Source organism: Ranitomeya imitator, chromosome 1, assembly GCF_032444005.1.
Source record: "Ranitomeya imitator isolate aRanImi1 chromosome 1, aRanImi1.pri, whole genome shotgun sequence".
NCBI classification, from domain to species: domain Eukaryota; kingdom Metazoa; phylum Chordata; class Amphibia; order Anura; family Dendrobatidae; genus Ranitomeya; species Ranitomeya imitator.
Window position 1 is genome coordinate 71,832,050 of NC_091282.1, and position 19,069 is coordinate 71,851,118.

Below are 19,069 nucleotides of genomic sequence, written 5' to 3' on the forward strand. Positions count from 1 at the left end.
AGGATTATTTAGTCTAGAAAAAAGACGACTGAGGGGCGATCTAATAACCATGTATAAGTATATAAGGGGACAATACAAATATCTCGCTGAGGATCTGTTTATACCAAGGAAGGTGACGGGCACAAGGGGGCATTCTTTGCGTCTGGAGGAGAGAAGGTTTTTCCACCAACATAGAAGAGGATTCTTTACTGTTAGGGCAGTGAGAATCTGGAATTGCTTGCCTGAGGAGGTGGTGATGGCGAACTCAGTCGAGGGGTTCAAGAGAGGCCTGGATGTCTTCCTGGAGCAGAACAATATTGTATCATACAATTAGGTTCTGTAGAAGGACGTAGATCTGGGGATTTATTATGATGGAATATAGGCTGAACTGGATGGACAAATGTCTTTTTTCGGCCTTACTAACTATGTTACTATGTTACTATGTTACTATGTTACTATGTCAACAGGAAGATGATAGACACCAGACCCAACAATGCAGACGAGCTGAAGGCTGCTATCAAAGCAACCTGGGCTTCCATAACCCCTCAGCAGTGCCACAGGCTGATCACCTCCATGCCATGCCGCATTGATGCAGTAATTGATGCAAAAGGAGCCCCGACCAAGTATTGAGTGCATTTACTGAACATACATTTCAGTAAGCCTACATTTCAGATTTTAAAATCATTTGTCAAGCTAGTGTTATAAAGTATTCTAATTTACTGAGATAATGACTTTTGGGCTTTCATTGGCTGTAAGCCATAATCATCAACATTAACAGAAATAAACACATGAAATAGATCACTCTGTTTCTAATGACTCTATATAATATAGGAGTTTCACTTTTTGTATTGAAGAACTGAAATAAATTAACTTATTGATAATTTTGTGAGAAGCACCTGTATATAAGACTGCGGAGTTCGGTTTCGGAGAAGACTCAGGTGAGCCCTTTGTAAGTCTATGTTTTCACCAGCACGCCCACCGAGTTTCCCAGGCAAAGCTGCTTCCGGAGGACATTGCTGTTTTCCTGAAGCTGCCTCACCTGCAGTCTTGCCATCGTTCTGGCGTCTTTAACTCTATGCTTTTCAAAAATAAGGATGTCTCTTCTTTTAACCACTTCAGGGTTTCCATGACAGAAGTCGTTTTGACGTGGCAGGGCATTATGTTAATTTTTGGGGCCACTTTTTCTGGGTGAAATCTCCATGTCTGTGTGCCCTGTCCTCCCTGCTCCTCCTCTCTCCTCCTCCCTGTTACTGGTTTCTAATCATCCCTGACAACACACAATACACAGCGACACGGACTCACACTCAGTAACACAAACACCCGGCCACAGACACAGGGGAGCAGATCCCCAGAGAGGACCCTGGGCATCATGGCAGCCATCTACCCCCCAAAAATCAGCCCCATGCTGATGACACCTGACCCCCATTATATCCCAGGGTAAGTCCAGCTCCAGGGCACGGCCTCTTTACTCTTAGTCCTCCGTCTGCCAAATATTGATCATTTCTGCCTGATGGAAACATTATTGGTAAATCCCAAAGTGATACCTTTCACCTGTCCTGAGACATAGGAACAAAGCAGGGGAGAGATGTGGGCCGATGTGTGTAGAGGGCAGAGCTTTTCCTGGATTAGATTCTATGGTAACAAACCCTCAGCTGTGAAGCATTGCTTCTATATAATTACAGTAAATACAATGTCTTTATCCACTGACAGCAAGCAGAAAGCTGCAAAATGGCGACATTGGTATTAAATGGACATGAAGGTCTAAGAACCTTTTCTGCTGCGCCATGCGATGCCACGCTCACTTCTGCTAGTCCGGAGCTCGTTTACCTCAGGACAAATAACTATATCGCTTGCTATAATTTGTGCTTGTGTTTTGCTGCAGTGTATCAAAGTCTTTGCTCTACAAGGTATCTAAGCCTCCATAATACCGCAGAAGTGCAGAGGCCGGTTACCAATGTTTACTGAGCCGTCTGATACCTGAGGGCAATGCCACCATGTATCCAAAGCTATGCTGAGCGGAAAATGTATCACCATGTATCTGACACTCTCCACTGAGTATCCGAAAAGGTATCACAATGTATCTGATCCTCAGGAGTCTCAGTGGAGAGTGTACCACAATCTATCTGATCCTCAGGATTCTCAGCGGAAAATGTATCACAATGTATCTGACACTCTCCACTGAGCATCTTAAAAGGTATCACAATGTATCTGACCCATTGGGATACTCAGGAAAGAGTGTATCTCCATGTATCTGATCCTTTAGGATACTCAGTGGAGTGTATCACAGTGTATCTGATCCTTTAGGATACTCAGTGGAGAGTGTATCTCCATGTATCTGATCCTTTAGGATACTCAGTGGAGTGTATCACAGTGTATCTGATCCTTTAGGATACTCAGTGGAGTGTATCACAATGTATCTGATCCTTTAGGATACTCAGTGGAGAGTGTATCACAATGTATCTGATCCTTTAGGAAACTCAGTGGAGTGCATAACCATGTATCTGATCCTTTAGGATCCTCAGTGGAGAGTGTACCACAATGTATCTGATCCTTTAGGATACTCAGTGGAGTGTATCACAGTGTATCTGATCCTTTAGGACAGTGTTCCCCAACTCCAGTCCTCAAGGCCCACCAACAGATCATGTTTTCAGGTTTTCCTTTGTTTTGCACAGGTAATGCAATTATCACCTGGGCAATACTAAGGAAATCCTGAAAACATGACCTGTTGGTGGGCCTTGAGGACTGGAGTTGGGGACCCCTGCTTTAGGATACTCAGTGGAGTGTATCACAATGTATCTGATCCTTTAGGATACTCAGTGGAGAGTGTACCACAATGTATCTGATCCTTTAGGATACTCAGTGGAGTGTATCACAGTGTATCTGATCCTTTAGGATACTCAGTGGAGAGTGTACCACAATGTATCTGATCCTTTAGGATACTCAGTGGAGTGTATCACAGTGTATCTGATCCTTTAGGATACTCAGTGGAGTGTATCACAATGTATCTGATCCTTTAGGATCCTCAGTGGAGAGTGTATCACAATGTATCTGATCCTTTAGGATACTCAGTGGAGAGTGTACCACAATGTATCTGATCCTTTAGGATACTCAGTGGAGTGTATCACAGTGTATCTGATCCTTTAGGATACTCAGTGGAGTGTATCACAATGTATCTGATCCTTTAGGATCCTCAGTGGAGAGTGTATCACAATGTATCTGATCCTTTAGGATACTCAGTGGAGAGTGTACCACAATGTATCTGATCCTTTAGGACACTCAGTGGAGAGTGTACCACAATGTATCTGATCCTTTAGGACACTCAGTGGAGAGTGTACCACAATGTATCTGATCCTTTAGGATACTCAGTGGAGTGTATCACAGTGTATCTGATCCTTTAGGATACTCAGTGGAGTGTATCACAATGTATCTGATCCTTTAGGATCCTCAGTGGAGAGTGTACCACAATGTATCTGATCCTTTAGGTTCCTCAGTGGAGAGTGTACCACAATGTATCTGATCCTTTAGGACAATCAGTGGAGAGTGTATCACAATGTATCTGATCCTTTAGGATACTCAGTGGAGAGTGTACCACAATGTATCTGATCCTTTAGGTTCCTCAGTGGAGAGTGTATCACAATGTATCTGATCCTTTAGGATACTCAGTGGAGAGTGTACCACAATGTATCTGATCCTTTAGGACACTCAGTGGAGAGTGTACCACAATGTATCTGATCCTTTAGGACACTCAGTGGAGAGTGTACCACAATGTATCTGATCCTTTAGGATACTCAGTGGAGTGTATCACCATGTATCTGATCCTTTAGGATCCTCAGTGGAGAGTGTACCACAATGTATCTGATCCTTTAGGATCCTCAGTGGAGAGTGTACCACAATGTATCTGATCCTTTAGGATTCTCAGTGGAGAGTGTACCACAATGTATCTGATCATTTAGGATCCTCAGTGGAGAGTGTACCACAATGTATCTGATCCTTTAGGATACTCAGTGGAGAGTGTATCTGATCCTTTAGGATTCTCAGTGGAGAGTGTACCACAATGTATCTGATCATTTAGGATCCTCAGTGGAGAGTGTACCACAATGTATCTGATCATTTAGGATACTCAGTGGAGAGTGTACCACAATGTATCTGATCATTTAGGATACTCAGTGGAGAGTGTATCACAATGTATCTGATCATTTAGGATCCTCAGTGGAGAGTGTACCACAATGTATCTGATCATTTAGGATACTCAGTGGAGAGTGTACCACAATGTATCTGATCATTTAGGATACTCAGTGGAGAGTGTACCACAATGTATCTGATCATTTAGGATACTCAGTGGAGAGTGTATCACAATGTATCTGATCATTTAGGATCCTCAGTGGAGAGTGTACCACAATGTATCTGATCATTTAGGATACTCAGTGGAGAGTGTACCACAATGTATCTGATCATTTAGGATACTCAGTGGAGAGTGTATCACAATGTATCTGATCATTTAGGATCCTCAGTGGAGAGTGTACCACAATGTATCTGATCCTGTAGGATACTCAGTGGAGAGTGTATCACAATGTATCTGATCCTTTGGCAGATGAGCTTCTCTCGTACTCCTAAGCTATTCTGCTGTCTCTATCTCTATGTGATACTGTAGATTTAGTATTTTGTCTTCCTATGTATTACCCAGAACCACTTGGTTGCAATGTATCTAAGCTCATCGGATACCAGCCATGTTCTGCGCTCACACCCCACCCATCCTTAAGCACAGCAAAGACTTGGAAGTATTGTTGCCCATAGTAACCAACCAACCAATCAGATTGTTCCGATGCGAATAGAATGTCTCATATTGACAGACGGCCGGATGCTATTGGCTGTCCTTAGTAAGGGACGCAAATGTTTTTATAGTTATGATGAACAAATAAATTAATTAAAGGGGAAATTATTTAAAAAATCTGGGACACTCCTATCCAGAAATATGGTTAACCCTATGTGTTTCCAGCCCGTCTGCAGTAATGGAGGTGACACCGACCGTCTGACCTGCTCCCTGCAGAGCTTATAGAGAAGCAATGGCAAACACTGCTGCTGGGGAATTATTAAGTAGGGACTGGTCACCTTTTCTAGAGTTCCCATTTAAGTCTTAATATTTACAGATTGGCTAATTGACTGCGTAATGCCAACATGACCTCCTGGCAGTGGTGTACCAACCACAGAGACAGGGTATGCCATGGGAGCCATAGTGGAAGGAGCCGTGCCTTTTTTATAATTTCTCCTGTTTGCCATGATTCTTTTAAAGAAGCTTCCTGCAGTCGCCACAAGGGGGAGCTCACTGTATACAGAATTATACACACCTCATTAAAGGGGTTGTCCAGGACCATTATATTTTTTTACTATGGGCCTAAAACTAACAGACAGGTAGTTGCTAACAGAGTTTAGTACCTGCCTGTTCAGCCCGGCGTCAGCTTAGAGCGGTCACTGACCACTCCTGCCGGCGATTTAGCTGCTCCTTGTCCACAGGTCAGCTCTGATCTGCTGACCTGCTCTACTGATTGACAGCCAGCTTCCCACAGGTAGGCAGCATTGAGCTGGCTGTCAATCAGCATGGTGTTGGCAGCCATACCCCATCAACTGAACGGAGGGGAAAAGAAGCTGCTGCTCTGTCAACGTGATGAAGCCGTTGAATCACCGATAGGAGCGGTTGATTCTTTGTTGACAGAGATCATAGCAAGTAGGAATCAACTACCTGCGCGTTAGTACTTATGTCTATAGTAAAAAAAAAAATAATAATCGCGGGTGTCCCTTTAAACACTAGCTGTATACATCCATATGTAATGAGCTCCCCCTAGTGGTGGCTGCAGGGAGGCAGACTTTTATAATTTGTCAAGTCAGAATAAAAAGATCTCTCCTTTATAAAACGAAATGAATCTGCACATAATTGTGAACCTAGAATTGGAATGATGGACAATAACTTGGAGAGGGATACAGTACAAGTGTATCGAAATCTATCATGTATCTGCTGAGATCTCGCATCTAAGCCAGATATCATCCACTTTCTGAGAGTCACCAGATCCACATTTACAGTAATTGCTCTTTTCCTGCCCGGGTCACCGATGTCAGATAATGATATAGTGCCGCACACGGTAATTGATCTCCTTGTTACAGTATCAGTGCCGGATCCACTGACGGCCGCACAATGGCCTCCTGTGTGTATACATCTCCATGGTGGCGGTCGGGCTTGGATACCACAAGGCCTGGGACACCAGTGACAATACAGTAGCACCATTAACCCCCTCATGGCCAAACGTCAGAAAATAAATTATTCTACTACATGCAAAACAATGCAGTTTAACCCATTTATGACCAGGTTATTGCACTCTTAGCTGCTGTGTGACACAACTGAAAACCAATTGTCCAGAACTACCGCACATTTTCCGTTGACATCTATGCACCAGATATATAGAATATAATATACCATGTTGATAGATTTGGTATGAATTAAAATTCTCATTTACCTCTTGTAAATGTCCTTTATTTGGCATATTGACTAATGTCTCCTACTGTATGACAGATCCACAGGAGATCTTACTATTTCATACCCCTGCGGAGGGTGATGTCTGGTAACATAAAGTGCACAGCAGTAAAAAAAACATTCTTGTAATATGGACAGATTATTTAGTGTCGAATTGAAAGGATATCTTGAAGGTATTGAATACAAATATATTGGTTTAAATCTACAAAAAATGCCTCATTACTTTGGATATACATTACATTACATTACTTATCTTTTACTCATTCCGAGTTACATCTATGGGTATGTTCACACATTGCCTTTTAGGCTACGTTCACATTAGCGTCGCGTCGCCGTTGCGTCGGCGACGCAGCGGCGACGCACGGAAAAACGCGTGCAATTTTGCGACGCGTGCGTCGTTTTTTGCCGAAATCGGACGCAAGAAAAATGCAACTTGTAGCGTTTTCTTGTGTCCGACACTAGCGTCTAAAACGACGCACGTGTCGGAAAACGCGTGCAAAAAGACGCACGCGTCCCCTATGTTAAACATAGGGGCGCGTCGCCGCTGCGTCGCCGACGCAACAGCGACGCACATTAGCGTAACGCTAATGTGAACGTAGCCTTAGTTCCATTTCTCCATGTGTTTCCATTACTACGGAAAAACAGTGTTCCACTGTATCGGTAATGTGAAAGAGATTTCTGAAGTCTCATGCAATAGAAGGGTTGTTGAAAGGTTACAAAACCATCTCTAAAGAGTTGGAACTCCTACAATCTCTAGTCAGACAGAAATGTAAGATCTTCCTAGGAGTGGTTGGCCTGCAAAGATCACTTCAAAAACAAGTCTTAAGGTACCGTTACACTTAACGATTTACCAACGATCACGACCAGCGATACGACCTGGCCGTGATCGTTGGTAAGTCGTTGTGTGGTCGCTGGAAAGCTGTCACACAGACAGCTCTCCAGCGACCAACGATGCCGAAGTTCCCGGGTAACCAGGGTAAACATCGGGTTACTAAGCACAGGGCCGCGCTTAGTAACCCAATATTTACCCTGGTTACCATTGTAAATGTAAAAAAAAAAACTACATACTCACATTCCGGTGTCTGTCACGTCCCCCGTCTTCAGCTTCCCGTACTGACTGTGAGCGCCGGCCGGCCGTAAAGCAGAGCACAGCGGTGACGTCACCACTGTGCTTTACGGCCGGCGCTCACAGTCAGTGCGGGAAGCTGAAGGCGGGGGACGTGACAGACACCGGAATGTGAGTATGTACTGTTTTTTTTTTTACTTTTACAATGGTAACCAGGGTAAATATCGGGTTACTAAGCGCGGCCCTGCGCTTAGTAACCTGATATTTACCCTGGTTACCAGTGAACACATCGCTGAATCGGCTTCACACACGCCGATTCAGCGATGACAGTGGGTGACTAGCGACCAAAAAAAAGGTCCTGATCATTCCCAGCGACCAACGATCTCCCAGCAGGGGCCTGATCGTTGGTCACTGTCACACATAACGATTTAGTTAACGATATCGTTGCTACGTCACAAAAAGCAACGATATCGTTAAAGAAATCATTATGTGTGATGGTACTTTAATAGTCCATGAGGTCACAAAGGAACCTAAGATAACATCTAAGCAACTAAAGGCCTCTCTCACATTAGCTATTGTTAATGTTCATGAATCTACCATCAGGAGGAAACTGAGCAACACAAGTGTGCAGGGCACAACTGCAAGAAGGAATCCACTGTTCTGCAAAAAGAACCCTGCGGCATGGCTTCCTATATGCAGTTTCCTAAAGATCACATGGACAAGACAAGTAGATGCACCAGGGCTTGCTTTTTGCAGTAGAGCTAACGTTTTTATCATCACCATTTTGAGGCCATATGACTTTTTGATCTCTTTACACTCTTTTTATATCTTTGTTTTGGAAGCTGAAATGACCATAAAATAACGATTCTGCCATGTCATTTTTTTTTATTGAGTCATCTTACAATATATTGGATAAATATTATATTTAATTAGTCTGGACAGTTCTGCATGTGGTGATACTAAATATGATATATATATATATATATATATATATATATATATATGTATATGTGTATATATATATATATATATATATATTTTTATTTTTTTTTTTTTTTTTTTTAAGGTATCAATATATTCTGCGAAAAGGGTGTGATATGAACTTTTATACATATACTACATATATACTGTATATATATATATATATATATATATATATATAAAAATATTTTTACAGATGCTTCCTTTTTTTGCATTTTTATTGTTTTCCTTAAGGGACTGAGCCTGCGCTCACTTGATCTCCTATGAAGCCTGACCACTGAATGGGCATAACTGGTATTCAAATATGGCTGACACGGGGGCCTTCAGTAATAGGACTCCCTCTCTCCCAGCTGCTATAATCATGATAACTATGATGGGGGTGTCGATGGGCATCTAAAGGGACACCTTTCCCCTTATTTAAACTTTTTAATCATTGCTGTCACTATTTCCAGCAGCATCTAAGAGGTTAAACTGCGGCAAATGGAGCTGGTGTATTGAGCAGGCTCATCTCCTGAGCCCGCTCCATCCATGCCGTGTCTACATGTATAGCAGATGCTGTAAGTGGAAGCCTGGGCAGAGTGGGGCCCCAGGCGCTGTGGTCCCTAGCACTTGCTCAAGTTCATCGGGTGCTGGCGTCAGCCCTACATAATGATGAAGCATCTTGCTTTATTCGGGCATGTTCATAGTGCAGGAGAAGGTAAAGAAGATGACAAGCAAAAGATAAACCCTATCCCGGTCTATAATGTAATACCTCTCTATGTGTCTATTGTAGGTATGGTGGCTTCTGTCCCCAGTACAAATATAACCTGGGTAAGACCTATGGCAAGCTGACCGCCCAACTGCTGACCAGTCCTGACGTCCGCCATTCAGGGCAGCTGGTGCTCCAGTCCTGTCCCTTCCCTCCTCCTCAAAATGTTAGCAGCTTGGACATATCAAAGAGAAGGAAACCACGTCTGGGAGACCAGAAACTCACCTGGAGTATGATCCCAGGCTACACCGGTAATATGGGCCTCAGGGGCCAATATGCTTCACCTTTTTACAGTTTTGTCTTCATGGACTAATACATGTCTTTATTCACATGTTCCTTTGGCCACCATCGGACACTTCTACGTAATGTTCTATACTAGGCTTCTAACAGGATTGTCCGTGGAGACCTGATATTGTGCAGGGACTGGAAAGAAAGAATAGTTCAGAAAAATCATCCTGGTGAAGAGAACCATACTGTGCCCACATATAGCAAATATTTGCTCTCCTCAATTTTCTTATCTTCTCAGGCTTCATCCCCAGATCTCAGAAATTCTTTGCAAAGACGTACGCTGAGACCACTCGGGATGCCCTGACTGACTTTCACAAGGAGCAAGACCAACAGCAGACTCATCTCAAGGAGCAGATACTGCTGAGCAAACTTCAGAGTGGTCAACAGCCGCCTCGAACAGAGCATGAGAAGCAGGTGAGATGAGAACATGATGGCTTCCAGTAAATGTCTTGTCTGGGAAAGCATATTTATGAAGTATCTGAAAGATGGGTTGCACAACTTTCAGCCCCAGGTTCTGGACCATGATGTTTGTCCAGTCTGACCATCAGGTTACGGACACCTTCATGGTGGATACCAAAGACACTGCTGTCAATAAGCAGAAACATCCGTAGATGATAGCTTCATTCTTCCTTCTCTATATGTCTGATTGTCAAGTCCTGCGCAAGACTTAAAGGGGTTATCCAACAAACCTTTTCATTTTTTTTCTTATTACTCTTTAAAAACAATATGTCTATCTTCTCCTGATTGGTGGGAATCCTAGAAAGAGGCGCAAATTATCGATTTACAATGTTACGTTTTATTGGAGTCCTTCTTATGGATAAAAAGTTGAGGCACTTGGCTACCATACTGCATTTTTTTAATTTTGCATATTTGGAATTATAGAGTTTAGATTTTTGCATTCACAATTCTGCATTTTCTTTTTGGAAAGTGTCAGCACGCTGACCATCAAAAACTTGAGACTGTAGACTGAAAATGATGACTACTGGGCATGGTGCAGACATGCACTTCCCAAAATACAGGCTGTGGGCAGACACTGAACAAGCAAGAAATGCAATAAATTGATCTTTCTAATAGGATGCAGTACATCTCAACATCCCCTTGATTATACTACAATGTGTGCACAATTATTAGGCAATTTGTATTTTTGATGATTCATTTTATTATTGCACAACTCCGTCGGTCAATCCAAAAGGTTAATAACCCTGAATATTTAGGAAAGTAAAGTGAGGTTTTGTCTTAGGAAAATATCTGTGTGCAGAATTTAAATTTTTCATCTCAATTGTCTCTTTTCACCTTAAAATGAGAATCATAAACAAACACAAAATGTACAAAAATACATTTCTGTGATCAATATACCGTAGTAATATGGCAGCTATTCTTCTCAATAACAGCCACTAGCTCCATCAATGGAGTCTGTCAGTTTCTGAATCTGTTGATGATAAACTTTTTGGGCAGCACCAACCGCAGCCTCCAGACACTGATCAGAGAGGGGACTGTTTTGCCTCACAGTAAATATCCCGTATAAGAAGGGCCATAAGTTCTGGGTAGGGTTTAGGTCGGGCGAGGAAGGGGACATGTCATTATTCTCTCATCTTTGAGCCCTTTACTGGCTGCCGAGCAGTGGAGAATTCTATGCTGCGATGAAGCATTGTCCTGCAGAAAAAACATGGTTTTCTTGAAAGATGCAGACTTTTTCCTGTACCACTGCTTGAAGAAAGTGTCTTCTAAATCTGGCAGTGGGTTTGGGAGTTGATTTTGAGTCAATCTTTATCCCCAAAAGGTCCAACTAGCTCATCTTTAATGATCCACGCTCATAGCAGTACCCCAACTCCACCGTGCTGGTGTCTGAGTAGAAGTGGAGGTTTATGCCGGTTACTGATCCAGCCATGGCTCATTCATCTGTCCATCAAGAGTCGCTCTCATCTCATCAGTCCATAAAACCTTTGAACAATCCGTCTTCAGATATTTCTTGGCCCAGTCTTCACGTTTCATCCTCTATGTCTTGTTCACTGGTAGTCGGGTTTCGTCCTCCTTACCTCAGCCACGTCGATGAGCACTGAACACCTTGTACTTTTGGGCCTCCAGGGAGGTTGTCGTTTCTGAAATATGACAGCAATGGAGGATAATGGCTTCTTGTCCGCTTCACATTTGATTCTTCTCAGACGTTTGACAGTTATTGTACGTTATTATTTTCTCAATACGTTTTTTGTGACCCTGTTGACTATTTGTGTCGGCAGCAGATTACTCTCCGTACTGTCCAGCCATTTAAGAGTGAATATTAGTGATGAGCGAGTATACTCGTTGCTCTGGTGGTCTCTGAGTATTTGTGAGTGCTCGGAGATTTAGTTTTTGTTTACGCAGCTGCATGATTTGCGGCTGCTACACAGCTTGAAGATGAGTCGCCCGCCAGGGCCATGGGGTACTCGGTACCAGGTCCGGTGTTCACATGGGAATGTCATGGTGGCAACCTGGTCCGTGGCTCAGGGCGCCCATGTAAAAGGGAAAGGTCTTTAAAGGGAATAAAGTTTGTGTTCATGACGCCACCTGTGGTATTCGGTCAGGGTGACCGACGCTGCTTTAAGGGGTCCTCTGGGGTGATGTTATGGCAGCTAGATGGTATAACTTCCCACAGGTGAAATGTCCCCAGGGCTTCCCAGTGTGTACATGATAGAATGGGGAGAGGTGCGGTAAGGAACGAGGACACAGGTTTGCAGTCTCTTTACCTCGTTTACTGAAGACTTCATCAGCCACAGTCCAAGGCACTTTATCACAGGGCAGGTAGGGTCCGGCCGGTTTGGAGGCAAGTCCAGAGTCCCCTTATCCAGGTGGAGAATAGAAGCCTTCCTTTGCGCTGTAGTGGTGTAGTCCCTTACTGCTAGAAGCTTCACATAAGGGTCTCACAGATGTTATCTCTTTCTCTCTGTCCCCCGAATAGGATAGGACAAAACCCGTATGACTGGTGACTTCAGCCTGTTTATAGGGTCTCTTAGATGACCCGGCTCTGTGGGGTGTCACCGTGCCTCCTGGGTGTTGGGTCGGACAGGGAACTTGAAGTTCAGCTGTCCTGCCGGTCTCTGATGTAAGGCGTGGAGGTCCTTACAACCTCGGTGTTCCGGTGACCGGATTTCTGCGCCTCAGGAGGATGCATTCTGCTCGGGGCTGGTCCCCTCCTGGTATCCTCTCCTGTGCTTTCTCTCCTGCACACTCACTGCAATCAATTCTGCCTTCTAAATGTCTCTATCCAGGAGCTGCAGCTCTGTGGCATGCACAGCTCCATAAACCCTCTGTCCTCCTCAGACTGATGTCTGGAACTCACTAACTTTCCCTACAGACTACCAGTTATATATATAGGGAGTCACCTAGTAAATAGGATCAAAAGTTCCCCCTTGTGGCCTGGAGTGTGAATGTGTTGCATGTTTGTGGTACCTGGTTACAGTTATCCTTTCTTGCCTCCAAACGTAGCATCACTCTCCCCGTGAGGAAAGCGACATCACTGTGACGACCAGGATCCTGGGGCGCCACAAATATATGTCGGGATTCCCTAAGAACCAAGCAATCCTCACATGTGCTCAGGCTGGCTAGCAGCTGTAAATCATGCAGCTGCATTGACAAAAACTAAATCTCTGAGCACTCTCAAGTACTCCGAGACCACCTGAGCGTGCTCAGACAAACTCGAGCAATGAGTATACTCGCTCATCAGTAGTGAATATCTGTTTATTCAGGAACAAAGATAACACAGCTTATAACTGGTATTTCTTATAGCTTGGGATCTTATCATCTTGTTCCTCAGCTTACAAAGTATGCTACAGCTACACACACACACACAGTGAACAGGAATTTCCTGAGGTTTTTTTCTGCAGTGTTTTACTGGTAATATATAACACTATTGCTGGATACAGAAAACTTAAAACACATAACAATTTTTGACTTTTCAGAGTCAGTTAAATCTCTTTTTTGGCCCATTTCACTTGCTGATAACTCTGCGCACAGTGTGAACAGTCATCTTGTGGCTCTCAGCCTTTGTGAATTCACCTCACTTTTCGACTAATGTCCCCTTGCACTATATGCACAGTCGGTAATCAGCAGTGATATTTGTGTTTTTTTTCTTGTTTTGTCCCCATTTCCAGCTTCTCACAGCCAAGTACCGGACTCCACTCCCTGCACTGTCTAAAGAACCGACCCCCTACATTTCTCCCAGTGCCTTCCAGATACAGGTCTCCCCTTACTACATGGAGGATGAGGATCCCAACAAGTATTTCATCTCAGGTGCTGTTTTCTTTTTTAAACTTTTTAATTCATCAACTTAAAAAAAAAAAGTATTTCATGAATAAAAAATTGAATTACAAATTAAAAAATAAAAATAAAAAAATTGCAAAGAAACAGATTCTTAGCACATACCATCTACAGACGTGTCTTGGTGGAGGCAGGAGTAGTCACTCAGTAATAACTCTTTAGAGTGGGTCTGCTATTTCCCCACTAGGGGTCCCTCTGCTTTCCAATTAGAGGTGACACATGGTTTTCAGATATGGACTTCCCCTTTAACCCCTTCATGTCTGGATGTATTTTTGTTTTTGTGTTTTCGTTTTTTTGTTCCCCTTCTTCCCAGAGCCATAACTTTTTTATTTTTCCGTCAATATGGCCATGTGTTGGCTTTTTTTTGTTTGTTAAAAAAAAATAAAAATTGTGCCATTTCCGGTACCCGCAGCGTCTCCATTTTTCGTGATCTCGGGTTGGGTGAGGGGTTGTTTTTTTGTGTGCCGATCTGATGGTTTTATTGCTACCATTTTGGTGCAGATACGTTCTTTTGATCAACTGTTATTGCATTTTAATGCAATGTTGCGGTGACTAAAAAAATTTAATTGTGGCGTTTTGTCTTTTATTTTTGTTACGCCGTTTAGCGATTGGGTTAATTCTATTTTTATATTAATAGATCGGGCGATTCTGAACGCAGCGAGACCAAATATGTGATTGTTTGATTTTTTTTTTATTGTTTCATTTTGAATGGGGCGAAAGGGGGGTGATTTAAACTTTTATATTTTTTAAAAACATTTTTTTTTTACTTTTGCCATGCTTCAATAGTCTCCATAGGAGGCTAAAACTTGCCATAATCTGATCGGCTCTGATACATACAGGCAATGATCAGATCGCCTGTACGTAGCAGAATTCCTCACTTGCTATGAGCGCCAACCATCTGGCGGCCCTCATAGCAATCTAGCAGTGACAACTATATAGATCTGCTGGAGACCTTTGGTTGTCATGCCAACCCATCTGCGACCCGCGGTCATGTGACACGGGCGCCAATGGGCGGGATTTCCGTCGCGCATGCCGGAATCGCGTGTTAAATGCCGATGTTAGAGTTTGACAGCGGCATTTAACGGCTTAACAGCTGCAGGTGGATTCCACCCACGGCTGTTAGCGGCACATGTCAGCTGTTCAAAACAACTGACATTTGCCAGAAAAGATGTCGGCTCACCGCCAGAGCCCACATCAAAGGGAGAGTGTCCGACATCGGCGTATTATTACGCCCGATGTCGGAAAGGGGTTAAATAGAATCGATCATTCCTAAAATGTCTATTAAACGACAGAAAATAAATATTTATATAGGGGTCTATAAAAAAAATCACACCAGGCATACATAATTAACTTAATATTTGCTGAAATATCTACTATCATTTAATATGGAGATGAAGGCGCTCTGGTGCACCCTCGGCGTGGTCTATGCCTTAGCAGGGGTGGAGAATCTTTTTTCCGCCAAGGGCCATTTGGATATTTATACCGTCCTTCGGGGGCCGTACAAACTCCGCCCACAAAGTCCATCCTGATGCTGGCACTGGTTTCAGGACGTAATCTTTCATTGCATGCCCTTCAGTGTTCAGTAGTGAACACTGTGTGTGCTAACAGAGCAAGAAGAAATTAATGAGCTGGTTGTAATCAAAATACACCTCCCTGCCCAAGAATGCAGTCCCTGAAAATCTGCCCGGGGGCCGTAAATGGCCCTGGGGCCTGAGGTTCCCCACCCCTGCCTTAGAGCATCGTTACGCTTTTCTAGCTGCATATTAAAGTCAGTCTTTTATCTTCATTGTCAGCGCTGTGTCGATTAAAATCAGTTTGTGTCTGCGCTCGCGCTCTGACACTGTAGTAGCACAGCAGCGCGCCCACATAACAGTATGCAGTATGCTCTGTAGCTCCACCTAGTGGTGGGTACAGCCAGTCAGAATTTGATCATAAAACTTTATGCCCTGGCAAAGGAAAGTGGAGATCTTGTTCTCCTTATCACATAAACTGAGCTGCAGCGCCACTGCGTGTTCACAGGTGGATATGAACTTTAATGTTCTAGATTTTTCAGACCCACTGAATGCAACTAAGGTATTATATTGTATTATATTGTGCATATAACATTTCCTTATCTGTGAAATTTCCACTTTCCCCAGGTTATACCGGGTATGTTCCCCGCTCTCGTTTTCTCATTGGCACTGGCTATCCCATCACCACCAACAGAGCTATGACCGAGTTTAGTCACATGACCCTTAATAAAGGATATCAATTAGGAGTCCAGGAGCCGCGGGAAGGGAAGAGTCTCCAGTCCGACCAGTCTCACATCTACCTGGAGCAGCTGGGATTATTGCCCCGCTATACAGGATATGTGCCAGGTCAGACAATTCTAAGGTTTATATGACTAGGACTTACAGTCAAGAATGGTGTAAAAATGGGAAAAACGCATCTACAGTTGTGTCCACCCTTACGTCTTATGTTTAATTTTTATTTCAGAAAATGAAAATAAGCAAGTTTGTTTTATATGAAATCTGCTTCTCTCTCCTCCTGGACTGATTTTTCACTTTTAATTCATGGGTAAAATCTATATTGAGAGAAGACAGGCTGAACTTCACATCACAACCACCAGGTGGCCACATAGAGACACATTTAGCATAAACCTCTCCCAGCAGAGTATTGTGGTATTTTTTTTTTTTTAACAACTGGTCATCTTGGGCCATTCTTCTGGGAATATGCTGAGCCAAGAGAAAAAGGTTAAGAAATATTTATTTTAACATTCTTAAAGAAACATTTTTTTCCTTTTCTTTGGTTTCTGCACGTTTTCTTTCCAAGTCTGCCCCTTCCTGATGCTTTGTGTGCTGAGACAATCACGTGTCTCAAGAAGGTTTCTATTCATTGACAGGAAGCATAGATCTATTGAGGATCTGAAAACAAATATTAAAAAGCATTTTTTTTTCCAGAAAACTATTTTATGCAGCTTTGCTTTGCATCTGTTACTGTCTTCTTGTCACATTATGGTAGGGTAGGTCATTGCATTGCGGAAATTTTACACATTTTACCTCCAGGTTCGTAGAGGAAAAATTTGCATTGGTTTACAGTACTAGACCAATGCATAAGCAGAATTTTTGACTATATGTGGACCTGGCCTTATACCCATTTTTGTGGTCAGAACTGTATTCACAATTTTGACAGATGCACAATATAATGTTCTTTCAAGTGACCTTTTAGCATAACGTTATTTTTAATGATGGAATTAATACAAATTTTCATATCTGCTTCAATTATGTACATGCTCACTACTTTCAGTTACCACTAGGAGCTTAAGGTTGCATTGCATACCATTGTACTACCCCTAGTGTTGGCTGCAGGCCACTGCATGCTATCCTTTCACCAAATTTTTCGTGTTGAACTTGATACACGATTAAAGAGTCGGCTGCAGAGTGGAACATTTTTTTTTTTTTTAATAACAACTTTCCGTTGTGGACATAATAACAATTAAAGTATCTGGCACCTAATGAGTTAACTTTCCTTAAGGCCAAGTGGGTGGTGTTAGATTAGTTTTTACTGGGGGGCGTGCACTTCTGCTCCCTGTATGAGTTGCCCAATCATAAGCAGGCAGCAACATAGGAGAAAAAGAACACACTTGGATCTCTTTAAAGCTATTTTATATTAAAAATTGGAACACTTTTAAAGATCACATCTAAAAGGGAGTGTCAGTCCCCCCTCCCCCCCTAAAAAAAAGGCAATTAAGCTGCATAAACATTTATATAAATGTTACGGTTTGACAGGTGTACCGCCCCAGTCAAACTCCCCACCTGCCACTATTAAACCATACTAGGCAAGTATAGCTTAATATTTACGGTAATTCAAAATCAACATTTATTTGATATGCAAATGAGGGCGTTTTGGTGCCCCTTTGGCGTGGCCTATGCCTTGGTGCACCATCCTGTTTGCAGAATAAAGCGGATATCTTACATTGACTGACTTGTCTATAACGCTGTGTCTCCTCTCTATGCCTGCACACCGACACTGGGTGATAGCACCGGCGCGCTCATAGTGTCAGTGTGGGCGCACATAACGGATGAAATCAGCGCACATGATGGATGAGATCAGCGCGCTCCCACATCCATTGTGTGCGCGACTCCGCGATCATCTAGGCTCCCAGTAAAATTAGGTTTTGGCTAATAATTGACTTGATCTTGTCTTGGACAGGTTACAAGTTCCAGTACGGACACACCTACGGCCATCTCACCCAAGATGCGCTAGGTCAATCGACGCTGCAAAAGCAAATGGTGAATTAAGGAGCCGCTGGATCTAATGAAGGAGCCATTTTGCCACCTGATGGATAATTTGGTTACCTACAGACACGTCCGGTCCAGTGTGACGTAAAGAAGGTTCACATACTTACCCTACATTACTAGCTGGACTGACCTTCCAGGGGTCAATTAAAGGTGGACACTGCAAGATGGAGGAGGACCAATGAAAAAAATGACTGTGTGCCAAAGCCATGGGATGCCACTGAGACAATCATTTCTCAAGCACAAAATATGGAGACATTTATAAAATTTACTTGTAATAAAGTTTGTGTGTGCTCAGGCGTATGTAGGTGTTCCTTCTTTTGTTTTCTCGACCCAACTAAAATTCTTATGTCTGTCTAGACAATCGCTTCGCAGTTGAGATGAGAGTCAGTGCAAGACCTGGTCTGATGTGGGGCTAGGTGGAGCCATACCAATCTGATGATCATACATTATATTTGTCAGGTCAAAGGCGAGATAGACAGGAAGCGCGTTAGCTCAACGACTCACATCCCCCTAGAACTGTTCTTGGGTCTTATAATATAATGAAGGTCTAATTTAAGACCTGGTGAGAAGCCACAAAGCCCACAGTCCGAATCAGCCGTTGCAGTGCCGCAGGAAAGAAGATGTTGATGCAGAGAGGTAGACAGGCTTGAAAGATGGAGGCTGCAATGGCTGGACAACAACAGAGCGGAAGAGTAGTAGACCAATGAAGCAGAGTCGAGTTAATGGCACAGCAGGGAAGAGTTAGCAACGGGGCAGAGTGGAGTCCTGAATCATACTGATCAGTGACGTATCAGAGCTGGGTAAATCAGGAAACTCACTGTAGCTATGTAGCAAAGCCCAGCTGCCACAACTCTGTTGTCGGTATACCTGGGACCAGGTGCTCCTTCCCTAACGCCCTTGCTATCCTTGCT

At 43.2% G+C, this 19,069-nt stretch overlaps 1 protein-coding gene across 1 annotated transcript; it reads left to right on the forward strand.

Moving 5' to 3' along the window:
- The first annotated feature begins 1,274 nt into the window (after window positions 1-1,274).
- On the forward strand, window positions 1,275-18,458 carry CIMIP2B (ciliary microtubule inner protein 2B). Its single transcript, XM_069747837.1, has 6 exons — window positions 1,275-1,416; window positions 9,322-9,548; window positions 9,824-9,999; window positions 13,713-13,851; window positions 16,017-16,235; window positions 18,070-18,458. Exons 1-6 carry the CDS (start codon window positions 1,349-1,351, stop codon window positions 18,156-18,158), a joined length of 918 nt encoding a protein of 305 aa, XP_069603938.1. The 5' UTR covers window positions 1,275-1,348; the 3' UTR covers window positions 18,159-18,458.
- Window positions 18,459-19,069: the final 611 nt, after the last annotated feature.